At 37.0% G+C, this 24702-nt stretch overlaps 2 protein-coding genes across 3 annotated transcripts in view; one reads left to right on the top strand and one right to left on the bottom strand.

Annotated features, from left to right (window-relative positions):
• rassf6 (Ras association domain family member 6) overlaps positions 1-24702 on the top strand; it is a 39568-nt gene that overhangs the window by 6926 nt on the left and 7940 nt on the right. The window lies entirely within an intron of this gene.
• musk (muscle, skeletal, receptor tyrosine kinase) lies at positions 1062-24027 on the bottom strand. The gene is made up of 17 exons (XM_077497343.1): positions 23731-24027; positions 20020-20146; positions 19762-19913; positions 19549-19676; positions 19337-19478; positions 17897-18021; positions 15115-15274; positions 14707-14713; positions 12255-12518; positions 10996-11189; positions 10901-10924; positions 10728-10816; positions 7019-7193; positions 6668-6854; positions 5844-6035; positions 4969-5117; positions 1062-3197 (listed from the first exon to the last, which is right to left on the bottom strand). The coding sequence occupies exons 1-17, from the start codon at positions 23810-23812 to the stop codon at positions 2497-2499; spliced, it is 2898 nt and encodes a 965-aa protein (XP_077353469.1). The 5' UTR covers positions 23813-24027; the 3' UTR covers positions 1062-2496.

Raw genomic sequence — 24702 nt, 5'->3', positions numbered from 1 at the left:
GCATCGAGCTACAGTGGTTTGACGTAAAATAAAAATACTGAAAAGATAGTGAGCTTAACCAGCTCATTTCAGTGGTACTGAATGAAGTAAGAGTGCAGACAGAGAAGGGAGTGGGAGAGGGGAAAAGTGTGGACAACAATTTAGATCAGGGAGACGAGGCCAAACTGCAAACTGCCAACTCTATAAACAGTTTACTCTGAAACATCCTAATTCCCAACCCCCGCACTCAAACACACACACCATCACCAAGTGGGACACATGCTTGCCATGAAATATCACAAAAAGTATGTTATTAATAAGCCCTGAAAAATTCTTGACATATAACCGCATTCTTGCTGTATGCTTTTGACTCATCTGATCCATCTTGTGGTGAAAAAGCAATCCTGCAAAATTCACAAGGCAAAGTTTTCCTATTGTACAATATTTACTTTCGGCAATAATCATAGTTTAATCCCTATAAAAATCAAGACATACTACATGTCGTTACCACACTATTATGTGCTTGTCTCAGCACACGCTTCAAATCCAAAATAATGCTGAAACTAGCTTTTAAGTACAATATTTGCACACGTGTCATTTGCTGTGGCCATGTCTGTGGATTCAGTCTTTTTTTTTTTTCTTTTCTGTTTTGCCACACACTTACCACAAAAGCCACAGCAGACACAGCAGCACTGTCAGGGTACTCTGTTTTCCATTTACTCGACTATCTGTGAGGTGGTGCAGAGAATATGAGGGCTGCTGAAATGAAAGCATGAGATGGCACTTTTGTCACAAGTAAACAAGAACAATTAGAAAAATATATAATTAGCTGGTCTGACCTTCAGTTTTACACACATTCATGTGCGCTAGAACAAATAACAGAAATTGGTCTGGTTTTTAATGTACATAAATTTGTATGAAAATAATTTCACATAATCTTACTAAATGTATTTTTTTTTTATTTGAAGACAATAAAAAGGTGGTCATTTTTAAAAGGCATTTTCAATACCACTTTTTTTTTTTTTTAGACCGATGCCAATATAAGTACTCATCTCTTGAGTAGTCACCGATACCAAATACCGATACCACTGGTACTTAATACATAAAAAATAATCACCCCCATTAAAAAAAAATGATTGCTAATTTTTAAGAATGACAAATATATCCCAATATAGTATTCTTCCTTAAAATTGCATAAAATTAATAGTAATTCCTTATTCTTGTCATTTCTAAAGATACCGATACCTGGTATCGATACTTGCCCATCCCCAATATTTAATGCTTAGTGCTATATATTATTTAAAAAAAAAACACACACACACAAATGCATTGCCACACATACGGGTGAAAAGATAATATTTTTGAAATATTTACAACACAGTTATCACATAGTAACTATAATTCTAAAAGAAAATTCAGTTTGATATTTCGGAAAGGCAATCAATATAAAAGCATGAACACTTTCAATAGTTACCAATATTTTTTTCAATTTCTTGTCTGTAGTCAGTTTCCTACAATAAACAACTTCCTTTACATGTTGAACACGGAAATGTATATGCAATCCAATTGTACACGCTGGCCAATATTACCCAAGCAATAGTTCACCATACACATAAATGTCTGGAAGCTCCTGTAATTGTAGAGGCCAAAGGCAACTTGGAACAATCTGGTCATTTCTGAATATATTTGGTCGTACAATAATTGTGCAAATTTTCCTTTTACTGATGTGTATATACTAGGGGTGTCAAGCGATTATTATTTATTTATTTATTTATTTTTTTAGCGAAATTAATCACATGACTTCAATAGTTAATTCCCAATTAATTACAAATGTTATATCTGTTCTAAATGTACTGTACAATAAAATGTACAATGTAAAGTTTCATACTTTTCTTTTAATCATTAATACAGTAATTTCATAATAATTTATAAAATTGAGTTGAAATTAAAAAGATGTACTATCCTGCAAAAAAAAAAAAGAGTGATATTGATTTTTGTTGAGGTCATTTTTCTGCCACTAGATGGCATAATTGCATTTTTCTTTTCATATTAAGAGCTATCTAATCTTTAACATGAAGTAACTTGTGAAATTCTGCACATTTAAAAAAAATGTAAAATACAACTTCACCCGAGTCTGCACAAATATATGCATTATTATTAAATGTATTACTGCTAAATTTTTATCTGAACGTGTGTGCTGCATTGCGACTCAAATCCCCCCAGTACAGGCTTTCCAACTAAGGGGCGTTAAAAAAATTGTGCATTAAAAAAAATGTGTGGCATTTAAGGAACTTGAAATTAACTCAAAATGAACATACTAATTTTGACACCCCAAGTATAAATATTTTGTCTAACAGTACAGTGATAAAATATGCATTTCTTTTTGAGTAAATTACTCACACAACCTCAAATTATGAATATTCTGTGTATGCCAGTCTCAGGAGTTATGTCATGTCTTGGTGGGATTTTATTCAATTTTAGTGGTTCATCGGAGATGTAAAAGAAAATAATAATAAATTAACTGTCCGCCTCCGTATCACCATTTGTGCTCTGCATGTTTTGATGCATCCGCTCCAGAATTCGATGTATACTGCAGAAGCTGGGCCGATCGGATGGGTGTGTGCTCCAACAAAGCCTCATGAGATTATATAACTCCAGAGGGCAGTTCTCAGGGCAGGAGAGGATATGACCATCCCTGACATAGTAAATGACTTCCTCATGTCCCATGCCATAGTAGGGCTGCATGCCGTGCGAGAAGATCTCCCATAACACCACGCCATAGGCCCAAACGTCAGATTCCGTGGTGTAACGGTTATAGAAAATAGACTCTGGGGGCATCCAGCGAATCGGTATGGCGTCATTCTCGTTGGCTTTGTAGTAATCGGCTGAGTATATGTTCCTGGAAAGGCCAAAGTCGGCGATTTTCACCACCATTTCCTCGCCGACCAGGCAATTTCTTGTCGCGAGGTCTCGATGCACAAACTTGCGTTCCGACAGGTAGGCCATCCCGGCGGCAACCTGTTTCGACATCGACAGCTGCTCGGGGCAATCGAGGGGTCCCGCGTCCGTCTCGGATGAAAAACTGCGGCCGGATAAGCTGGCGCGGCTGAGCGTTCGCATGGATCGTGTCGGAGAACGACGACGCAGGAATTCGTTGAGGTCACCGTGGGCCATGTACTCGAACATCAGGCACATGGGTTTGCCCACTGCACATACGCCTGCGGAATGAAAGCATACAGACTTTTTTTTTTTTTTTTTGGAGCTCACTTTTGATCAATTCAGTCAGCTTTTGAAAGCAACGATTTCCCACCACAGAGGTTTGCAAGAACAAACAGGGAGACCCACCCACACACATTAGTGATGTCATTAATCTCACTGGCTTAAGTTGTTTTCTCTTCTACGGTATATCATAGAATGGTTTCATTCACAGCGAAAATGTAAATAAACATTCGGTGTAGACACAAACACAGACAAAACCATCTGTGATGTGTGCACGTTCACAAATAAACTCCGCACATAGAGGATCTACAGTTTTCAATTAATAGCTTGGTGAGTGTAACTGTAGCCAATTTATAAGTCATCCTTATGTTCTTCTGAGCTTGACTTTACTTACAGGAAATGCAGACATCTAAAAGAATTCTGAAATTGGATGTGTCTGCTACTCTTGGTGCAAAAGTACCACTTTCAGAGGAAAAATAATTATCTAATACAATGAGAATTTTATTTACATGTTTGACGATTTATTGAGGTCATATTGTAACAAACTCCTCCTAGAGAATTTATCCGTTCTAAACCGAGGCGATAACTCATGAAACTGCATACAAATCAGGGCAGGGGTAAAAAAATATTTAAGACATTTCTTGTGCGATTTTGAATAAATGGCTCAGTAGCGCCCCCTACAATTCTCATTGTACATTTCACTTAGATCTGCAAAACCTCCTCTTCTGGATCCATATCGTAAACCCCACAGGGAATCCGCCATTTTGATTATACCTTAGAATTTGACATTTTTGGCCTTCTTTCGAGGTCCTATTTTTGTTTATAATTTCCTCATAGAGAATTTATCTGACCAGCTTCAAATTTTTGGTGTTTCATGATGTTTAAGATGAACATGAAACATTAGAAGCTTTTTATGTCATTACACGCTGTTGCCATGACAACGCACTGTTCACAAAAAAAAACTAATACTGATGAAACTTTGCACACAGACGAGGCATGGCATAACATTTAGATTTTAAATTTTAGATGTTATTGTCCTATGTGCCAGTACCACAACGTAACCAGGGTTGCAGCTCGAATTGTTTTTTGGATCACCAGGTGCTATTTAGGCTAGAATCCCCATCCAACGAGAGGTATTTCTAAAATTTGTGCACAACAGTATCAATAACAATTTTAGACAAGGACAAATTAGGATCCCGTGTTAAGGTTTTGTGTATTTTCATCCTTGGATTTCACAAAATACCAAAATCAGTGCAATATAGCGAAATATTTGTGAGCAGTGTATCTCCGGACAAGACTTTTATACATCTTTAATGTCATAAAACAAACACTTTAAGTGAACAAATCAATTCCACTTTTAGTATGTGCATTTTAAAGCGTTGATAGAATAAATATGCGGTCATCTGGAGTTCTTGCTTTTGGAATAAAAGCCTACTGAATAATTGAACAAGCCATTCCCAAGTTGATTTCTAATGGAGTTATTGTTTGCCGTTGATGGATTTAGTTTGCGCACGGACAATGAGACAATTAAATTCACCCATTTGACTTGATATACACATTAGTATTGAAGTACAAATTGGGAGGCCTTCTGTGGCTTGTACAAGTGGGGGAAAAAAGTATGCACGAAGATCTGTTTTTACGTTTACTCTCTGCCCCCTTTTAAGTGAAATGCTGGCGTTCTGTTACACAATGAGAAATCCAGGTGTAAATGCTGACTTTTTTTTTTTTTTTTTAAGGAATCTTGGTTTCATCCCTCTTGCATACACTTACCTAGAAGTCGCACAATGTTGGAATGGTCAAATTCAGCCATGAGTGCTGCCTCTCTCTGGAAATCATTCTGCATATCTGCTGAGGCTTCTTCCTTGAGCATCTTTACAGCCACCATTGTGAAAGGTTCCATCGGGAGCAAACCTGGGGCTCTGCAACAATTAGATGTTGACTCAAATATTCAAGAGCAAATTTGTACTTTTTTTTTTTTTTCATGTCGATCTCTCACGCCCTCTAATATCTTTAACCTACTATTGATATTCTTCCTGTTTTAATATTAATTAGAGCTTAAAACTAAGCTGATTGCGACTAATCAAAAGTACTGTATTTTCCGCATTATAAGGTGCACCGCATTATAAGGCGCACCTTCAATGACGGACATATTTTAAAACTTTTTCCATATATAAGGCACTACAGTAGAGGCTGGGGTTACGTTATGCATCCATTAGATGGTGCTGCGCTAAAGAACGTCAACAAAACAGTCAGATAGGTCAGTCAAACTTTATAAATATATAACAAACCAGCTTTCTGACAACATTCACTCCCAAAATGAATAAACAGCTGTTTTATTATTTTCTCTGAGGTAAAGTATTAGTATTAGCTAGCGATCCAAGATGGCGGGATCTTCTGCGCATGCGTGTCACCGATCGTGCAGGGTCACCGATAGCGTCTTGACAGCGAGACCTGTTGGGGCTCAATATTGATCCATATATAAGGCGCACTGGATTATAAGGCGCATGGTCAGCTTTTGAAAAAATTGAAGGCTTTTAGGTGCGTCTTATAGTGCGGAAAATACGGTAAACAGTTCTCTTGATACTTCCTGTTTTCCTGCCCTGAGTTGTCATCCATTTACCTCATGGTTCATAGTCCAATCTTACCTTGCTTGAAAAACTCGCCCAAAGGCTCCCTCTCCAATATCTCGAACATATTGGATGTTATTCCTGGGGTACTCAAGGGCCAGCAGTTTGGAATTGAGAAGCAAAGGAACCCTTTGGTACATGGGGTTTGGGTGCAGTCGGTCCAGAAGGAGCTCTGAAGGGAGAGCAGTCATTGTTGGGGTCTCCATTGCCCTGCACATAGAAAGAGTTAGTGTTGTGCAGTAGGGATGTAACGATAAGAGCAATGTGGTGATATCGTGATAGTAACACTGCCACAATTCCGTCGTCGTCATGTTCACAATATTTAAATGCAAAACATCTGTTCAAAAAGTCAAGCTGATTTCCATTTGTGCAGTTTTAGCACCCTCTGGTGGACAGATTTTTAGTGCAGTTTAATTTCCATAAGACATCTTTTGGCCCTTCTGTTTAAAATGTACACTAATTGTCAGATGAAGGGGAACGTAATATGCTTGTGAAGCAAGTCAATAGTGGAGGAACTCGATGTGTGCGTGCATTAACAACATAACATAATATTATTATTATTATTATTATTATTATTATTATTATTATTAACATTATTATTAACATTGCTGTTATGTACAAAAGCACAATATTGTGCTTTTTTTTTAGGATGAGCTCTTTTTTTTTTTTTTTTTTTTTTTTACAATAGTGTGACCTTTTTTAAATACCGCCCACCTCCCCAAAATATCGTGATAATCATCGCATCGTGAGCTTCATATCGTGATAATATCGTATTGTGATGTTTGGATATCGTTACATCCCTATTGTGCAGTAACGGTCTCCTCATCACATTTAGCTTTTACCGCTTCTGTTGTCGCCATTGTTTTCTCCGTCGGCGACATGCGAGAATCACAATGGTGAGGAAGACGGCGGTAGCAAGTACAGTCAGAATGATGACAATGACAGACATGGAGTATGCCGGGGATGATGCTGTCGTTGGAGGGAGGTGACGAGGGCCTGTCGGCTCTTGCTTGACCACTGATACATAACCTGAAGATAATTAAAATCCAAATACCAAAAAATGAAAATCTGAATATTATTATAAAATGATGAATAAGATTGGTGACAATAGTTTACAACATTCTAATTGACAGTTCTGCTTTGGCAATTTTTAATCAAATATTATTCTTGAGAAAGAAGAGAATAATACTTACCTGATCCTGTGGCTGCTTCCCCACATTGTGGTACAGCACAATACTCCCATCGTATGTTGGGATTTGAGGTGTAGCACCACGGCTTGTCGTTGATTCCTCCTGGGTTTCTACAGTTGTTATCCGAATTTTTTAACTCTGGAATGGCATCCACAGACAAGCGGTGCTGGTGAGGAATCTATAAGACAAAATGTAGAGTGTACAGACTATGACTATGTCGTTTTAATAACACCCGGCGGCAAATGACAATTTCACAGTCAAGAAGCCCACCTACTTCAAAACGGAGCTCTGTATCCAATATCTAGCCAATACATTGATGCTGCTTTAATTATGATTTCAGAGAATGTTACATAATATTGCGATAGAGGTGTATTTCAATAACCTTTAAGCCTGTATCGCACAGATATAAAAGTTTGCGACGCTATAGCGAATATTAATTTCACGGCAAGGTTCGTTCTCAAAACAGTCTTGATGGTTCTTTCGGGTTCTCTAAACAGTCTTAATGGTCTTTCCTGTCCTCTTCTGATGACAAGAAATGGTAACTGGACTGTGCTTTGTCTTAACCATATGATGCTCAAAGCGCTTTACAATGCGCCTCAAGACTATTAAGACTATTTAAAGAACCATTAAAACTGTTTTGAGAATGTTTAGGAAACTTGAACAAACCCTGACGTGAATTCAACATTCATTAGCATCGCAAATGTTCACCCCTCATTGGGATACGGGCTTATGATGATAATTATTCGGCACATCAAACAACTTATATCTGTTGAGAAATAAATAAATAATGACATCATTTAAAAAAAAAAAAAAAAAAGTTTTTGTGTTCTGTGTTGATAGAATGTATACCGGAGTGAGAGGCAAGGTGTGGTTTGAGAGGTCAAAAATTGGATTTATAACACTTTTTAAGGACACAGTCTGTTTTGAGTGCCAAGAAAGTTTCTACAATCGAAAGAGGCAATTAACTTAAATATTGATTGAACAGCTGATCTGGCCTGGTGATGTCATGTATAAGTATTGTACATTTAAAAAACATGAGTAAATTTCATTTGCACGTCATACAGTATACTAAAAAGAGATGGCAGTCTCATTTGGCACATCCCCATCACAGTGTTTTACTTTATTTCCACCAGCATCACATACATTCAATGATCTCTCATTGAATGTATGATCACCACTAGCTATAGTCATCAAATAATACGACAAATCCTAATAAGATGTGAAGATTGTAGACAGATGTAAAACATGACCTCATAATGTGTCACTGCATTACTGGGGTGACAAGGGATAAATGATTGCGAAATGCAATGTAATATTGCCAGTAGTTTCAATACATCAAGGGGAAGTTTGGCTACAGTGCTTGCTTAGAAACTTAAAAGGCACTCAGACACTACACTGCTGAACATGATCAATATTGGAACCACACAAAACAATATGCATTAATTACTAGGGATGTAACGATAATGGCAACATTGTGATATCGCGATATTAAAACAGCCACAATATATCGTCGTCGTCATGTCACGATATTAAAAGCAGCACATCTGTTAAAAAAAAAAAAAAAAAAAAGTCAGGTTGATTTCCATTTGTGCGGTTCTAGCACCCTCTGGTGGCTAGTTTTTTTTTACTGCAGTTTAATTTTCACAAGGCATGTTTTGGCCCTTCTATGTTTAAAATCCACGATAATGGCCAGATGAAGGGGAACACAATATGAACACAGTCAATATGTGGAGGAACTCAATTTATTGTATTTATTAATTTCTTATTTAATTTAAATAATTATTAATTTATTTTATTAATAAAAAAATGTATACATTTATTGTACTGCTTGTATTAGTGTATTAGTATTATTTATATATTTTTTTATATATTTATATTTTTAAATTTTTCATTGCTGTAATGTACAAACACACAATATTGTGTTTTTTTTTGTTGTTGTATGAGTTCATTTTTTACAATATTGTAATTTTCTTTTGTATCCACAATATCATGATATTTAACGTATCGTGACCTTCATATCGTGATAATATCGTATCGTGATGTTTGGATATCGTTACATCCCTATTAATTACAATACAGTTTCATATACAGCATTTTACCTTAACAGCTTTTTTACGATAAATGATTTATCAGGTAAACGTTAACTTAAAATCTAGTAATCACTCATTTGCATGAATATACGCAGGTCTATGAGTAAATGAGTGAGTCTGTGTTAGCGATAGTCGTTGCAAGATTTGCGTGTGAAAGCTTAATTGCTTCCAGAAGCAGGATGTGACACAACGAAACCCTCCCTCTCCGCTGACCTGGCAAACACACTCACACATGCACAAACTGCACAGGAGAGAAGCAAGAGTTCATCCAAAGAGACTATTTTTACCATGCAGAGCCATAAAAACATAAAGCAGCTTTTAGACCTTTGGGAGTGTTTGTAGATTACACATTTTATGTCATTTCTTTCCGAGAAACAGCCACAAATGTATGATAGAAAACACAGACACACACAAATCAACCTGACTGCTCGTAGTGGAGTAAATTGATTTTACACTGGTCACAAATGTAATACTTTGCATCACTGGATGGCAGAAGCATTTCCATATGAAAATACATACACTCCATCCCAAAAATACTGCAATTGTGAGGCCAACTCCTTCATTTTCTTCTATAAACTACTTTCAAAAATAATGTCAGCTCGTAAGATACTAAAATTACAAATATTTTTGTTGTAGTTGGTTGCAAATAAATGTTTAAAGCAGTGGTGTCCAAACTATGGCCCGGGGGCCATTTGCGGCCCGCCGTCCATATTTTAGTGGCCCGCAACATATGCTAAAAATGGCATTTGACTCAGTTCAAATAAAATAAAATAAAATAAAATAAAGACAAAAATGTTTGGAGATGGTCAAAGTAAAAAGGGAAGGTGTCGAAAAACACAGGCGCTATTAAAGGTTATTTTAGTTAACTATAAAACTAACGAAAAAAACAAAAATTCCAAAAACAATTTTGTTAACGAAATAAAATAAAAATGAAGATGCTTTTTTAAAAAAAAAAAAAAACTAACTGAAACTACATTTTATGTTTACAAAACTAACTAAAATAAAACAATAATTATAGCAAACATGTCCTTTGTTTTAGTCTTTGGTAATTAATTTAATGCATGAGCCTTTGGGGATGATTTGAAATGTGATTTTTAGTAGATTTATTTTGATATAAACCGGAATAAAGACCTCGCGCCCTTGGTGTTTTTTAAATATTGCGCACAATACTACACATTAAAAAAAATAAAATACAAATAAAACTAATACTGAAACTAACTAAGCAAAAACTAAGCATTTATTAAAGAACTAAAACTAAGTAAAAAACAGAACCACCGTGAAAACTAATTAAAACTAACTAAATTTTAAAAAACTAAACTCAAAACAAAATAAAAACTAAAATGAAAAATTGTAAAACTAATAACCCTATTGCCATATTACAAATAAATTGGTTTATATACTGTAGCATTTTTATAAATATGCAAAAGCACAAATAAATTGTTTGTACAATTTTTAGGACTAAACGCAATTTCTCCTCATAACATTATGTGGCCCTTGCATCCTTCTGATTGGCCCTCAAATAAAAAAGTTTGGACACCCTTGGTTTAAAGCAATGCCACATTATACGCATCCAGCTGTATGCAATTTTAAAATCTCTTTTCAAATATTTAGTTGATGAGCACCTGTTGATCCCATGGCTGACAGGGTATCCCTGATCTTGTCACATTTATGCTGCCCTGGTAAAAACGCCCTCTGTCACTGTAACACGTTGCTGTTGAGAAGAAACATGTTGTAAGGTTAATACTTTTTTTGAACAGCGGTCATTTTGTGATTGAGTAATTCTCACTACACTTACTTGTCATTTGATCTGTCTTGATGTCTGAAACATAGCTTAAATTGTAAAGAAGAAAGGAGGTCTGTTCTGAGGTGCTTTAGTGACTTACAACTTACCCACAAAAGGAACACGAGTACAAGCATCGACGTCTAAATGGAGACTGGGTAACGTTTGACATTTGGGCAACAACAAACGGGGTGTGCGGGAGTCTGTGGCAGAACCCAAGAGTCCAGGCTGGACCGACATGCTGCCTTCTAGTATCAACCATTCCTTATGACAATACAGCTCCTTCACTGCAAGGCAATGCTCCCTGTAGTAAAAGGCCAACGAAGTTTATCATGTACTGTTACCATTTTGTTTTCGATAATATGAGCAAAAATATTAACTGTTACACCTCCTGTGAACTAAACTGGAGGGCAGGGGAGATCCACTTAGTGATTTTGGAGTGTGGAAGACAAAAATTTAAGAAAAATTTGCTTAATGTAAAAATGTTGTTCAAGCAGAACATGTTTTGTTTTGCCGTACCAGAATAAAGTGTAATTGCACATCCACCACAGCAGGTGGCAGTGGTGCGCTCAGTGGGACAAAGAGTGTGCACGGAGTACAGTATTAGCTCCTCTGTAAAGGCATATTTACAGTAATTTTATTGGCAAATGATACATTTGATAATCGTGGTGGAGAATTGGGGGAGTGCAAAATATTTTCTTTCTCCTGGGAAAAAAAATTATTGAAAACCTTTCGGCTAATGATATATTTATGAGCTTGCTTCATGCAAAGGGACTAAGGAGAATCAAATCTTTTTTAGCTAGATTGATTAATTTAGAGAGCTGTTAAATGATTAAATTTTTTAATCAGATTAATAACATCTTAGAATTTTGATTAATCATGATTAATCACCGACTTAAAAAGGCTTTTTTTTCCCCCCAACATATTTTGCCCGCTAAATTTGAAGCGCACCTGTTATGTGTTAATTTTTTCTGACATTTAATGTTATGACGACATCTTCAAAAATGTATATCCACTGCACACGCTCATCCTGCTTTTTCTAATCAATTAATTATTTGCATAATTTAAAATGGGAAAAAATGACTTATGGCATATGTAAACATTTATTAAATGCTTTACTTTAATGCATGTCGTTATGTTTATTGCTCAAGCTCCAACAGCTACCTTTAATGTAACCATCCGCTGTCGGCTATAAAGGATCATCTGCGGTCAAAATTAATCGTGTGATTAATCTGTGGTAATACATTGATTAACGTGATATTTTTTTGTGATTAATTAATTAGTTAATGCTTTAACTTTGACAGCAATATTAATTTATTAATATTTGTGAATATATTCCCTAAACAAAGGCATGTTGTGAAAAACTCACCTGCAGACCGGTTTGGGTGCGGGTCCCAACCCTGACGGATTACAGTCAGGGAAGGAAGTATGGCAAAGAAGTGAACGCACTGCCGGGCCACATAGTTTACCGAGTCCTTCTAACTCCGTCCACCAGCTCTGAATCAAGTACTCCTGCATGTCCTCGGGGTCAGAGATGGAGGTATTGAAGAAGACAAGTGAATCTTCCCGTAAAATTGCGCGGCACACATCGCCGCGATATGCGCTGCAGAAGCCTGCCACGCCCTTGTAGAGTCTGTCAAGAAATGTGAGGGAGACATGCATTCACTCTAAATGTTTCCATGAGGATTTCGGATGGATGGATGGATGGATGGATGGATAGATAGATAGATGGATAATGGATGGATGGATGGATGGATGGTTAATAGATGGATGGATGGATGGATGGTTAATAGATGGATGGATGGTTAATAGATGGATGGATGAATGGATGGTTAATAGATGGATGGATGGATGGATGAATGGATGGTTAATAGATGGATGGATGGATGGATGGATGAATGGATGGTTAATAGATGGATGGATGGTTAATAGATGGATGGATGGATGGATGGATGGATGAATGGATGGTTAATAGATGGATGGATGGATGGATGAATGGATGGTTAATGGATGGATGGATGGATGAATGGATGGATGAATGGATGGATGGATGGATGGATGGATGGATGGATGGTTAATAGATGGATGGATGGATGAATGGATGGTTAATAGATGGATGGATGAATGGATGGTTAATAGATGGATGGATGAATGGATGGTTAATAGATGGATGGATGGATGGATGAATGGATGGTTAATGGATGGATGGATGGATGGATGGATGAATGGATGGTTAATAGATGGATGGATGGATGGATGGATGGATGAATGGATGGTTAATAGATGGATGGATGAATAGATGGATGAATGGATGGTTAATAGATGGATGGATGGATGGATGGATGAATGGATGGTTAATAGATGGATGGATGGATGGATGAATGGATGGTTAATAGATGGATGGATGGATGGATGGATGAATGGATGGTTAATAGATGGATGAATGGATGGATGAATGGATGGTTAATAGATGGATGGATGAATGGATGGTTAATAGATGGATGGATGGATGAATGGATGGTTAATAGATGGATGGATGAATGGATGAATGGATGGTTAATAGATGGATGGATGGATGGATGAATGGATGGTTAATAGATGGATGGATGGATGGATGGATGGATGAATGGATGGTTAATAGATGGATGGTTGGATGGATGGATGGATGGATGGATGGTTAATAGATGGATGGATGGATGGTTAATAGATAGATAGATAGATAGATGGCTAATAGATGGATGGATGAATGGATGGATAACGTTTGAGCATTAACAGAATAAACACTGATCCAAAATGTTGGTAATTCTGAAGGAGAATAGTTCCAATCTGCATTTGTTTCACATACGATGTCGTTCTGAACGGCCTTTCCAGCATTGTTCACTTTGATTCCTCTCAACTTGCATCTGCAGTGACTCTTACAAAATCCAGATGCTGCCTCCTGGGGAGGCTGAAGCACTGGTTAGTTATTAAATCAAACCATCAACATAAAACTAACACGTAAATCTAACAAATCCCACCATGACCCTTCAAACCTTTCTCATGACTGTCGGCATTCAGTGTCCAGATGTGGTAATACTTAGCAGACTTTCAAACCTGGTCTCTTATTCTTCAAGCCCTGATGATGAACCACTTTTTCCTTTGTTTCTAGTTCAGAATCTTAGCAGGCAGCTGCATGAAATCCAGTTGCCTAAACACATGCTGTAAAAATGTGTGTGACTATTGTAGTCCGAAGAAAAAAATGTGGCTGCAGTCACTAATTATTTTTCCTCATTTCCCTCATCGTGTCTGCAGATTGACTGTTCACATTTGGTAATTGTGGTCATGTTGAGGTTTAGCAACGTTCACGTTCAACTCGCACCATATGCTGACATCAGGAGAGGCTCCCTGTCAGTCTGTCAATATTAGTGATAGACACAAAAGCGTAATGGAATCAAATTCTCAACTCAACATATTTACACTGAGTAAAGCCAGATGGTTCTGTGCGGGTCAGCGATGATGTGGCGGGACAGTCCCCTGACTTTGGTGCACACGGGTTCAGTTTCCAATCAGCGATGGTGTGAATGTAATAGTTGTTTGCTTCTACTACATAATAGGCTCACATAAGGAGATTAACATTCTAAGGTCATTTAAGTATAATTATTAGATATACAAAGGAGGAAAAGGGTTTTAAAAAGTCCATAGCCTACACTGGCTTAATTATACAAAACAAATGTATTCAGTGACCTAAAAAGAAGTGGACGAATATCAGAAAACAAAAACCCTTGAGGATTCTATTCAACCCCTTTCGTAAATTGCAGTAAGTGTACATTCCAGTGACTTACCTCCATTCTATAGGGAAATTGCAATATCCACAAGATGTTGGTTGAAGGAGAACCATCATGAAAAGAAGTGGGAAGAAAGAAGGCAGAAGAGGCATAGCGTTTAGTCTTGCTTGGAAGAGAAATTCAAACATGATCCACATCTATCCATGTCATAGGTTGAGCATAGGTCTGTGGAGGCACTTAACCAGAAGGTGATTGGCCAATGTGTGTGGTCAACATGTTTTCTTTGAGCTAAGGTGTGGGGTGGGGTGAAGTCGAAGAAAAAACAAATAGGCCAGGAAAAAAAAACAGCTGAAACCACATCAGACGAGCTGGCAGCTAACATAACATAAGATTCAGAGACAAGCAGCTGATGCGCCTCTGAAAAGCCAACAATTTATTCAAAGAAGTGTAGAATGAAATACTCGCCTGCGACAGTCACTCTCGCGGTTGCTTTGACGGTGTTGGCCCCCGCACTGTGTCTGTTTGAGGCCAAGCACGTGTAAAGAGCTGGTTTATTCACCGTCACCCTGAGAATCGACAAAACCACTTCTCCCACCAAGGTTTCATCAACTGTTGCACCGGAGATCTTGAAAGGAGGTGGAAACAGAGTATATCATTTTCAAAAATACATATCAAAAATACATTATATTGTGTTTATGTGATACAAGTTCATGTTTAACCAATCTCCTCGACCTCCACTCAGATGTAGTAATGGGATGTTGTCTCATTTAAATTGGGGTTAAAGGGAGCAAATAATTATTTCTATCTTTAATGAACGAGGCAGTACATTGATAAAATGTGCATTGGCAATAGGGATGTAATGATAAGTGCAATATCGTGATATTGTCATATTAAAACTGCCACAATATCGTCGTCGTCATGGTCATGATATTAAAATGCAACACATCTGTTCAAAAAATCCTGATTCAGTTCCATTTGTGCAGTTCTAGCACCCTCGGGTGGCTATTTTTTTTTTTTTTTAGTGCAATTTAATTTTCACACGGCATATTTTGGCCCTTCTATGTTTAAAATCCACTCTAATGGTCAGATGAAGGGAAGGCAATATGCCTGTGAAGTGAGTCAATATGTGGAGGAACTCAATTTGTGCGTGCATTAACAACATAATAATAATAATAATAATAATGACCTTCCTGTTATTTACAAAAGCACAATATTGTTCTTTTTATTTTAAGGATGAGCTCGTTTTTTTTTACAATATTGTGACCTTTTCTTAAATATCGCCAACCTCCCCACAATATCGTGAGAATTATTGTATTGTGAGCTTCATATCGTGATAATATTGCATTGTGACGTTTGGATATCGTTACATCCCTAATTGGCAAACACGACCATTGTGCAATATTAAATAACATGTACATCGGTATTTTTATTTTTTTTTCATGCCACATGTTCGTAGCAGGCGGCACGGTAGTCTAGTGGTTAGCACGTCCGCTTCCCAGTTCTGAGGTCTCCGGTTCGAGTCCAGGCTCGGACCTTCCTGGGTGGAGTTTGCATGTTCTCCCCGTGCCCGCGTGGGTCTTCTCCGGGTACTCCGGTCTCCTCCCACATTCCAAAGACATGCATGGCAGGTTAATTGGGCGCTCCGAATTGTCCCTAGGTGTGCGTGTGAGTGTGGATGGTTGTTCGTGTCTGTGTGCCCTGCGATTGGTTGGCAACCAGTCCAGGGTGTCCCCCGCCTACTGCCCAGAGCCAGCTGAGATAGGCGCCAGCAGCCCCCGCGACCCTTGTGAGGAATAAGCGGTCAAGAAAATGGATGGATGGATGGATGTTCGTAGCAATACAAACCTCCAGTTTAGCTTGAGCATACTTTACTGCAATGAATTAAATTAACTGCCAGGAAACATTTTTACACGCAAGCACACGCACACACACACGCCATATTTACAAGCATTACTGGCAAGTAATCATTTTTTTTAACAAGCACCTAAGCCTGCCAAAAGATTATAATGTCTGTCTGCCCCACAATACCACATTTAATGTCTCTTGGATTGCTGGCAACATGATTTTTAGTTGCATCGTCAACCTAAACTATGCTCAAGTTACATTACAATTGCCAGTGAACAATAAATCATTTCATTTAATTGCATACTTACTATCAAAGCATTCAGTACAAAGTCATTTAAAAACTTGGGGAAAACTACAACCCCATAACTGCCACAAAAATCAAAACAATAGCAGTTAAAAGTATTTAGTATTCATTTACATATTAATTAAAACTTACTGAAGTACTTTTTGGTTGGGCACGTTCACAAATACAAACTTGGACTTTAACAACAGAAAGATTGTTATTGGTGTGATTCATGAAAACTGATTTGTCTGGATGTCTCAATGCTGCACGTGTTGGTGATGATCGTAAAAAAATAAAATACAATAAAAAAATCCCACTGCTATTAGAATATAATCATACTGCAATTAGACTTCCAGCTCACTGTGTCATTAAATAAGATTAAGTCATTTTCAGTTTTGTGTGTACACTCTAAAAACAGTTGGGTCAAAAGTAACCCAATTATGGATCAAAATTGGACCAATCCACTTTATGGGTCAATTTTACCCAATTTTTAGGAGTTGTTTTATACAAAATGACCTTTTTTTTTTTTTTTTTTTTTTAACCTGTACTGTACTTACTGATGTGGTCTGTTATATGTATGTGTGTATCCCATTAGGAGTATATGCAGATGTACTGACACATTAACTCAACACATTTTACTTTTTTCATCATTTGGTGATTCATAGTGAAAAAAAAAAAAGTCTCATAGAAGTTGTCCAATCTCCAAACAAAAACAGCCTTGCAGAATCTTTGATCTCAGTACAATAAAAACTTGAGTTTGCAACCACAAAATCGGGATCCATCATTGTTTTGGTCAGGAATGCTCTTCTACATTTGTATTTCATCAGAATTTTTCCATGACAAGCTTATGCAATCCTGCTAGTACATATTTGGGATCATTCCTTTTAAAATTGCATGCACAGACTTTGTGAACTACTTTCCAATAGTTACGACAATAAAATGGTCATTAACGGGTTCAAAGTTCAATATCATAAAATTGAGGTTCCATTATTAAAAAAAAAATAAAAAATGTGACCACATGTGCCAGTGTGTTAAAATAGTAAAAAAAAAAATTGGAAATCTGCTCAAAGCAGCAGGCAGTTTATCGCATTAGTGTGGAGCCCCATGCTGTACACTCACTGTATTCCCATTTTCTAACCAAGTGATGGTGGGGATTGGATTTCCAGTGGCGTTACACTCCAGAGATATTTGGCTGCCGTACGCCACTCTCTTCTCCTTGGGAACTCTCAGGATTCGCGCTGGAGCTGCACATGTCACAGACAGACCACACACATACAAAAAAAAAAAAAAAAAAAAAAAAAAATTGTTCACAGTTATTTTTTTTCGGTATATGGAAACAGTTAAGAGACGCTTGCTCGACTGCCTCATTTTTGGCATGTTGAAAACTTGGCTACAACAGTAAAAGAATCATCTTCTCTTTTATTGTGCCATGTGTCATCTGTTTTTTTCCTGTTTTTTAAAGCTTTGCTCAGGCTGGAGCTAGGATGAAATTTACATCAGATTGACAAACAAATTTGTCAATGGCATAATTGCAAGTTGTCCAGCCTTAACATTTGCAACAAATATGAAGGTATTCAACTTTGGAGGGTTCATCTGTAGCAGTGGCTCTTAACCTTGTTTGGAAGTACTGAACCTCGCTGGTTTCCTATGCACATTCACCAAACCCTTCTTTATTGAATTTTTATTTATTTTATTTTTTTCAAATATTCAGTTATAGGGTTTACTGGTGAACAAAACAATCAGGGAGAGTAGCCTTTTCATCAAATCTGGCTTTCTTCCACCTTGAATTCAGAAAATGTTGTGTTCTTGTATTCCTTATCTCCATACCTTAAATGGGAGGTCAACCTTAAACATTTCTTGACAATAATATATTATATGAGACCTCACTAGTTTAAACATGACATTCTGATTAATATTACAATTATTGAATATGAGTTATAAAGCAAAACCCAGCTGTTTTTATCCACCGCCATTTTGACACTTGCTGTCGACTGAAGATGACATCACAGTTGCTCAGGGTTCAGGCAACGACCAATCACAGCTCACCTGTTTTCTGAACTGAGCTGGGATTGGTTGTTGTTAGTTGAGACCTATGCAACTGTGATGTCATTTTCACTTGACAACAAGTAACAAAATGGAAAAATTGAAATTGATAAAAATGGCTGGATTTTGCTTCATAACTCATATTCATTCATTCATTCATTCATTCATGCAGTTAGGATGCTGACATCCTTCACTCAACTCAAATCAATATTTATACAGCACTTAATAAAAAAATAAAAATAAATAAACCCGGCTTTTTTTTTTTTTTTTTTTTTTAAAGAAGGAACCCAGTGCCAGCAGAGACAATGAAAACAGCAGATGCACCAGAATTGAACCCTGTGGAATACCATACATTTTGTTATACATGTGAATTCATATAGCACATATTTGTCTGCCCAATTCTTTTTTTCTTGACATAGTATGAAGGGATTAAAATGAAAATAAATTACACGGTGTACCATCACAACAGTAACAAGTTGACTACTGAGCGCACCACAAACGAATATTAATACTGACCTTGCACTTCAATGGTGACAGGCTTGGAAAACGCCAAACCAAAGCTATTCCTGGCCACACATCGATACTGCCCAGCATCTTCCTTCTGAATATAGTTGATCTTCAGTGCGCCATAGTCAAGAATATTGACACGGTCGCTGACCTGTGAGAAGTTTGCAATTTCTCAGAATGATAACATCCCAAAGACAAAAGTAGCAAACGCTCAACTCTACCTTGATAAGTTCATCATCTTTAAGCCAGGTGATGTCTGGTTTTGGGTTCCCAAGAGTAACGCATGGTAATACTGCTTTGGACTCGACCAAAAGGGTCACATTTGTTGGATGGCGCTTGATTTGGGGCTCTGGTTCAGAAAGGGACAAGCGTTTAAGACATTCACGGTTCTTGAACCATTGTTGATTGATGGCTTCAACTTGAAGCAGACGTACTCATTTTTAACTGGAGCGCTCCACAGCTCTTGGCTGGCTCTCCAATCCCGTTACTGGCAAGGCAGCAGTACTCTCCGTTGTCATTCTCTCGTACGTGAGGGATAAGAAGCATTTGACCGTGTTCTCGAGTAAGGTACCTGGAGTCATAGTACCTAGTAGGACAAACAGGGACAATGAATAAACGTCACAGTTTTGTGATAAAACTGCAAAGCAAGTGATGGATTAATGTAGCGGAAGATGATTTAAAAGTGAACTTACATTATTGGTTGGTTATTCTTGGTCCATGTGATGTCTGCTGAAGGTTGGGATTCGACCTCACAGATGAAGGTTGCATTGTGGTCCAGTAGTACATCCACTGTCTCCAATAATGTCACAATACGAGGTGCTAGAAAGAGAGTAATCAAATGGAGTAACTATAAGCAAGTTCACATTCAATTTGACAGTTTTTTGTTTTTGAGCATAAGAAACAATTTTTTTTGTTGCAATAATAAGGGTCATTATTTTGCTTAGTTTTCAGTCATAAATGACACATTTCAAAACACTTCATTTATAATCGGAAGCGAGAATGACTTATCAGACAATATTTATAGAGAAAGTAAGAGTATCAGTAGTCAGATATTTATTTTCTTGTCTGTGGAATATGTTGCAAAGGACACCAAGACAAACATGGAGAGTGCTCGCAAACAGAGGGATGAAATCACATCCACGTCTATCTGATCGGAGACATCAGGTTTGCATTAAACTTTGTTCGAACTTATCAGTAGACGACAATATAAAAAGAAGAAGACAGAATTAATGAAAACCAAAAAAAAATAAAAAATGTAAAAGACAAGGAATGAATAGGAAAGGATGATTTATTTAGTTTGGGATAAACTGTAGGTCATTGCTGCTGAAAGAAAAAAGCAAATTAAAATAAAACTCAAGGTAAACATAGTTTACTGCTATAGTTTGTAATAAAAATAATAACAATGATAATAAACCAAGCGGGCTAGTGTTTACATGTTGCTTTTAGCTGCCATAGTGCAATGTACAACTTAATGTTGCATTTTCACATTGGTGAGTCTCGTTTTGCTAATAGTGGCCAATACTATCCTGACGGATTAGAAAAAAAGAAAAGAAAAAAAAAACGCACCAGATGGAGCGCATCTAAAAAGTCACCAAATATTGGTGGAAAGAACACTGGTGTTTGTTTATAGAGCACATTAATAGCCTCGAACTTCTGTTTCCTTTGGTCGTTGTGGTCATTTACAATAAATCCCCCAGGATTTTTTTCCAGTCTTCATGTCACATTATCAGTTGTATTTGCCTTTGAAGGGGTTGCGCAATACACAGTGGATTTGTTTTCGTGGCAAGGAATCAGATGCTAGCTAATGAGTAACTGCTTGTTGAGTTCTAACAATCATGGGAAAAAAAAAACATAATTGAGTCAGGAAGCACATTCAAAGTAACAAGAACCTTTACGCACAATTTTTGAATTATTGGTGGTAAAAAGAGCCAACAAAGTTCAAGAAAACACGCTACTTGTTTTCTAACCAAACACTGAAAAATGAGCTTTTAAAATCATAAGCATCTTACAAACAAGCATAATATATCTTTTTGACTTTTACAGAACTTTCCAACGCGTAATTCAATGTAGTTGTAGATGATGATAAGATTAAGATAAATTATGATTTTACATATTTGGTGATTATTGTGAATACAAAGAAAAGTTTTCATGGGCAAACAGTGCATATGATGGGAATAAAAATGATGACAACCCACTTCCATCTGGCTTGAGTCTGCATTGGGAACGGTCGACATTGTTTTTATTCATGGCATTTGTTCAGTCAGAATTTGAGAGATGGGGGTTGGATGGAGATGGAGGGTTGGACGCTTTATATTCTGTTGGAAGTTGCATTTGGTTTTCAGGTATGCCTGATTAAAGTATCAGACACATGAGCGGCTTCTGGCCCTGTCAATGTTTCACGTTGATGCGTCACTGTGAACGTGCGCACGTGTTCAGCAGTCTCTTGTTTTGCTTAATAGTTCTATCTTGTATATTTATTTATTTATTGATTGATTTATGCTGTATATGCAAGTAAACCTTAAAATCATACTAGCACCTTTGGCCACATTTTTTGAAAATGCCGCTACAGACACACACAAAAAAATTCATAGTTTAAATTTTGTACATATTTTTGGAGATCTCAGAAAATCTTGTAAAATGCAGCTCAGTGAGCATCGTTATCGTGCTATTTTTGTCACCGGCCACATCATAGTTATGGATTCCCTCAGAGGGCTGTTATGACCGTGAAAACCATACAAAATATGTCATGTCATACACAACTACCCTATTTGTACGTAACTATTGTTAACAAAAATACATTTGAAATTCAAAGTCAGTAAAAAATATGGCAAGCAAATATTTAAGCATACAATTATTGTTCAATTAATGCTTTGGTGATTTTTTTTTTTTTATGCTTGCAATAGGGATGTCACGATAAGGGCAATATTGTGAGGTCGTGATATGAAAACTGCCACAATATTATCGTCGTCATGTTCACAATATTTAAAAGGCACACATCTGTTAAAAAAAGTCAGTTCGATTTCCATTTGTGCAGTTCTAACACCCTCTAGTGGCTAGTTTATTTGTGCAATTTAATTTTCATTAAGGATGTTTTGGCCTTCTATGTTTAAAATCTATGCTAATTGTCAGATGAAGGGGAACCTAATTTGCTTGTGAAACGATCAATGTGTGCTTGCATTACCAAGTAAGTGCCTCGATATTATTATTAGAGATTTAGGTGGTTTATATGCATTGTGGTTATGCACAAAAGCACAATATTGTGCTTTTTTGTTAGTATGAGCTCTCTTTTTTTTACAATATTGTGATCTTTTTTTAAATATCACCAACGCCCCCACAATATCGTGATAATTATCGGATTGTGACCTTCATATCGTGATAATATCGTATCGGGATGTTTGGATAGCTTGCAATATCTGTTAGAAATGAAGACAATTGCAATTTCTATGTAGGTCAATCCATCCATTATCTGTAATTTAGCGAAAACATTAAGTAGATACATCCGACTTCAACACATTCAGTTTTACCTGTTACTTATTTTCAGTGTGAACCACCTCCTAACTGCAGCATGTCTGACCAACCTCATAACCCTGCACACTCGCTTTAATGTACCTCAGACAATATCAATAACCGAGTCAACATTTCCACTCAGTTAACTCATTTGCTCCCAAAGACGTATTTATACGTTTTTTTATTTTTATTTTTTTAATGTTTTTTATGCTAGAGCAGACAGAAGGCTTTGATGCAGCCTCTGAACTGAAGAAAACGCTTGAAGCAATGGTAGTTATTACAAAAACAGCCAGCAGTTGGCAGCAGAGTATAAGAGCTCAAACAGAGCCATGTTGCAAAAAACACTTTTCCCCACTGTTTTAAACAGATTTGTGATGACACTTAGCTATATTCTAATGCCAATTGCTGGAAAACGGAAACAGATAGAAATATTCTGTTTTTTTTCCCTGATGAAAGAAGAGATGCAAATTTTTCTTTTGGTATATTCTATGTTTTATAGCAATAGAACACAAAACTCCTTGAAAAAGCATTCAAAATCCAGTAAAGGGGTTGCTTCAGTGAAAATGGGCGGGAGTGAATGAGTTAATATACTTCACCGTGAAAATTAGATTACATTTAGATGTATTTGCAGTACAATATGTTGGTTAATAAACACCCTTCACCCTTGCCCTTGCAGGATGTGGTGATCAGCAGGTGATCTCAGGGTGACATGCTGCAGTGTACGCGCATTTGAAGCCTTTACATAGCAAACATAGCAAGAGAACAGGGTACATGTCATGATATTTCTGTTCATTTCTACATTTTACATACAAATGCACGAAATGTAATAGCTTTATGTTAACCGATAATTACATTTACTTGAAAAGTCACAAAACATTCAACATGGCTCCACTTACCTCTCTGTATGCCATTACTCAAACGAACCACAACTAGAATAGAGAAGATCTTCAAGACTGAGTTGAGTCCAATGTTCTTCATCCTGGCTCAGAATTGAGCCACCTGTTCCCAGTTTCTTATATCCTAAAGCCTGTTATGTTATTATATTCCCATATGATACCTTTTAGTTTCTTCAGTGTGTACTGTAGTAGTCAGACAACCATGCTTACTGAACACGGACCATCTCACTCAATGTGTGTTAGCATTGTGAGTGACAGTGACAGCTGCTAGTTTGTCCTCACATGCAGTCAGTTGCTCAGAGTTTGGAGCCACACTCAAAGCTCAAAAGGCTCCAGTGTTACAGAACCACTCTACTGTTTATAAGCGTGAGTCATGATGTCGGAATACTATAACAGGAAAACAAAAGAAGATTAAACATTACACAATGATGACGACATAGAAGTTCAAGGCATATTTCTATGTTTACAACAATGCAATATAATGAGTTAACAAACAGGAAATGGGTTCATCTTAACAGTCACTTAATTTTTGTTCAGTGTTGCACAGTGCATTAACGTCTGTACATATTCTGCAAAAACAAATCCTGGAACACATATGAAACTCATATTTACTATGTTACACATAGCGTACATAGTGCAGGAGGCCTTTGTGTCCACCTGTTGCCTGCTGACTGTATGCTGTGATTTATTTTTGGAAAGGAATGGCACTTCGCTGGCATTTCATCCAACCTACATCGGATGTAGTCAACTATTGTTGTACCTTTAACAGATTAGTCTGACTAATTTTGTACAGTGACGAGATGCAGCTATTGTCTTTATTGTGGAGTTTTGTGTCACAGTGCCAAACATTTAGCCTACGTGATAATTTAGTGTTTATTTTTGTGTCCTTTCGTATAACAACAACTTGTCATGAATATTGTTATGGTGTTGTCCTGACAATGGCTTCTCGGGCCAAACGTTTGAAACACTTCA

The sequence above is a fragment of the Festucalex cinctus genome, chromosome 15, assembly GCF_051991245.1.
Source record: "Festucalex cinctus isolate MCC-2025b chromosome 15, RoL_Fcin_1.0, whole genome shotgun sequence".
NCBI lineage: Eukaryota > Metazoa > Chordata > Actinopteri > Syngnathiformes > Syngnathidae > Festucalex > Festucalex cinctus.
This window is presented reverse-complemented; position numbering and strand designations above follow the sequence as displayed.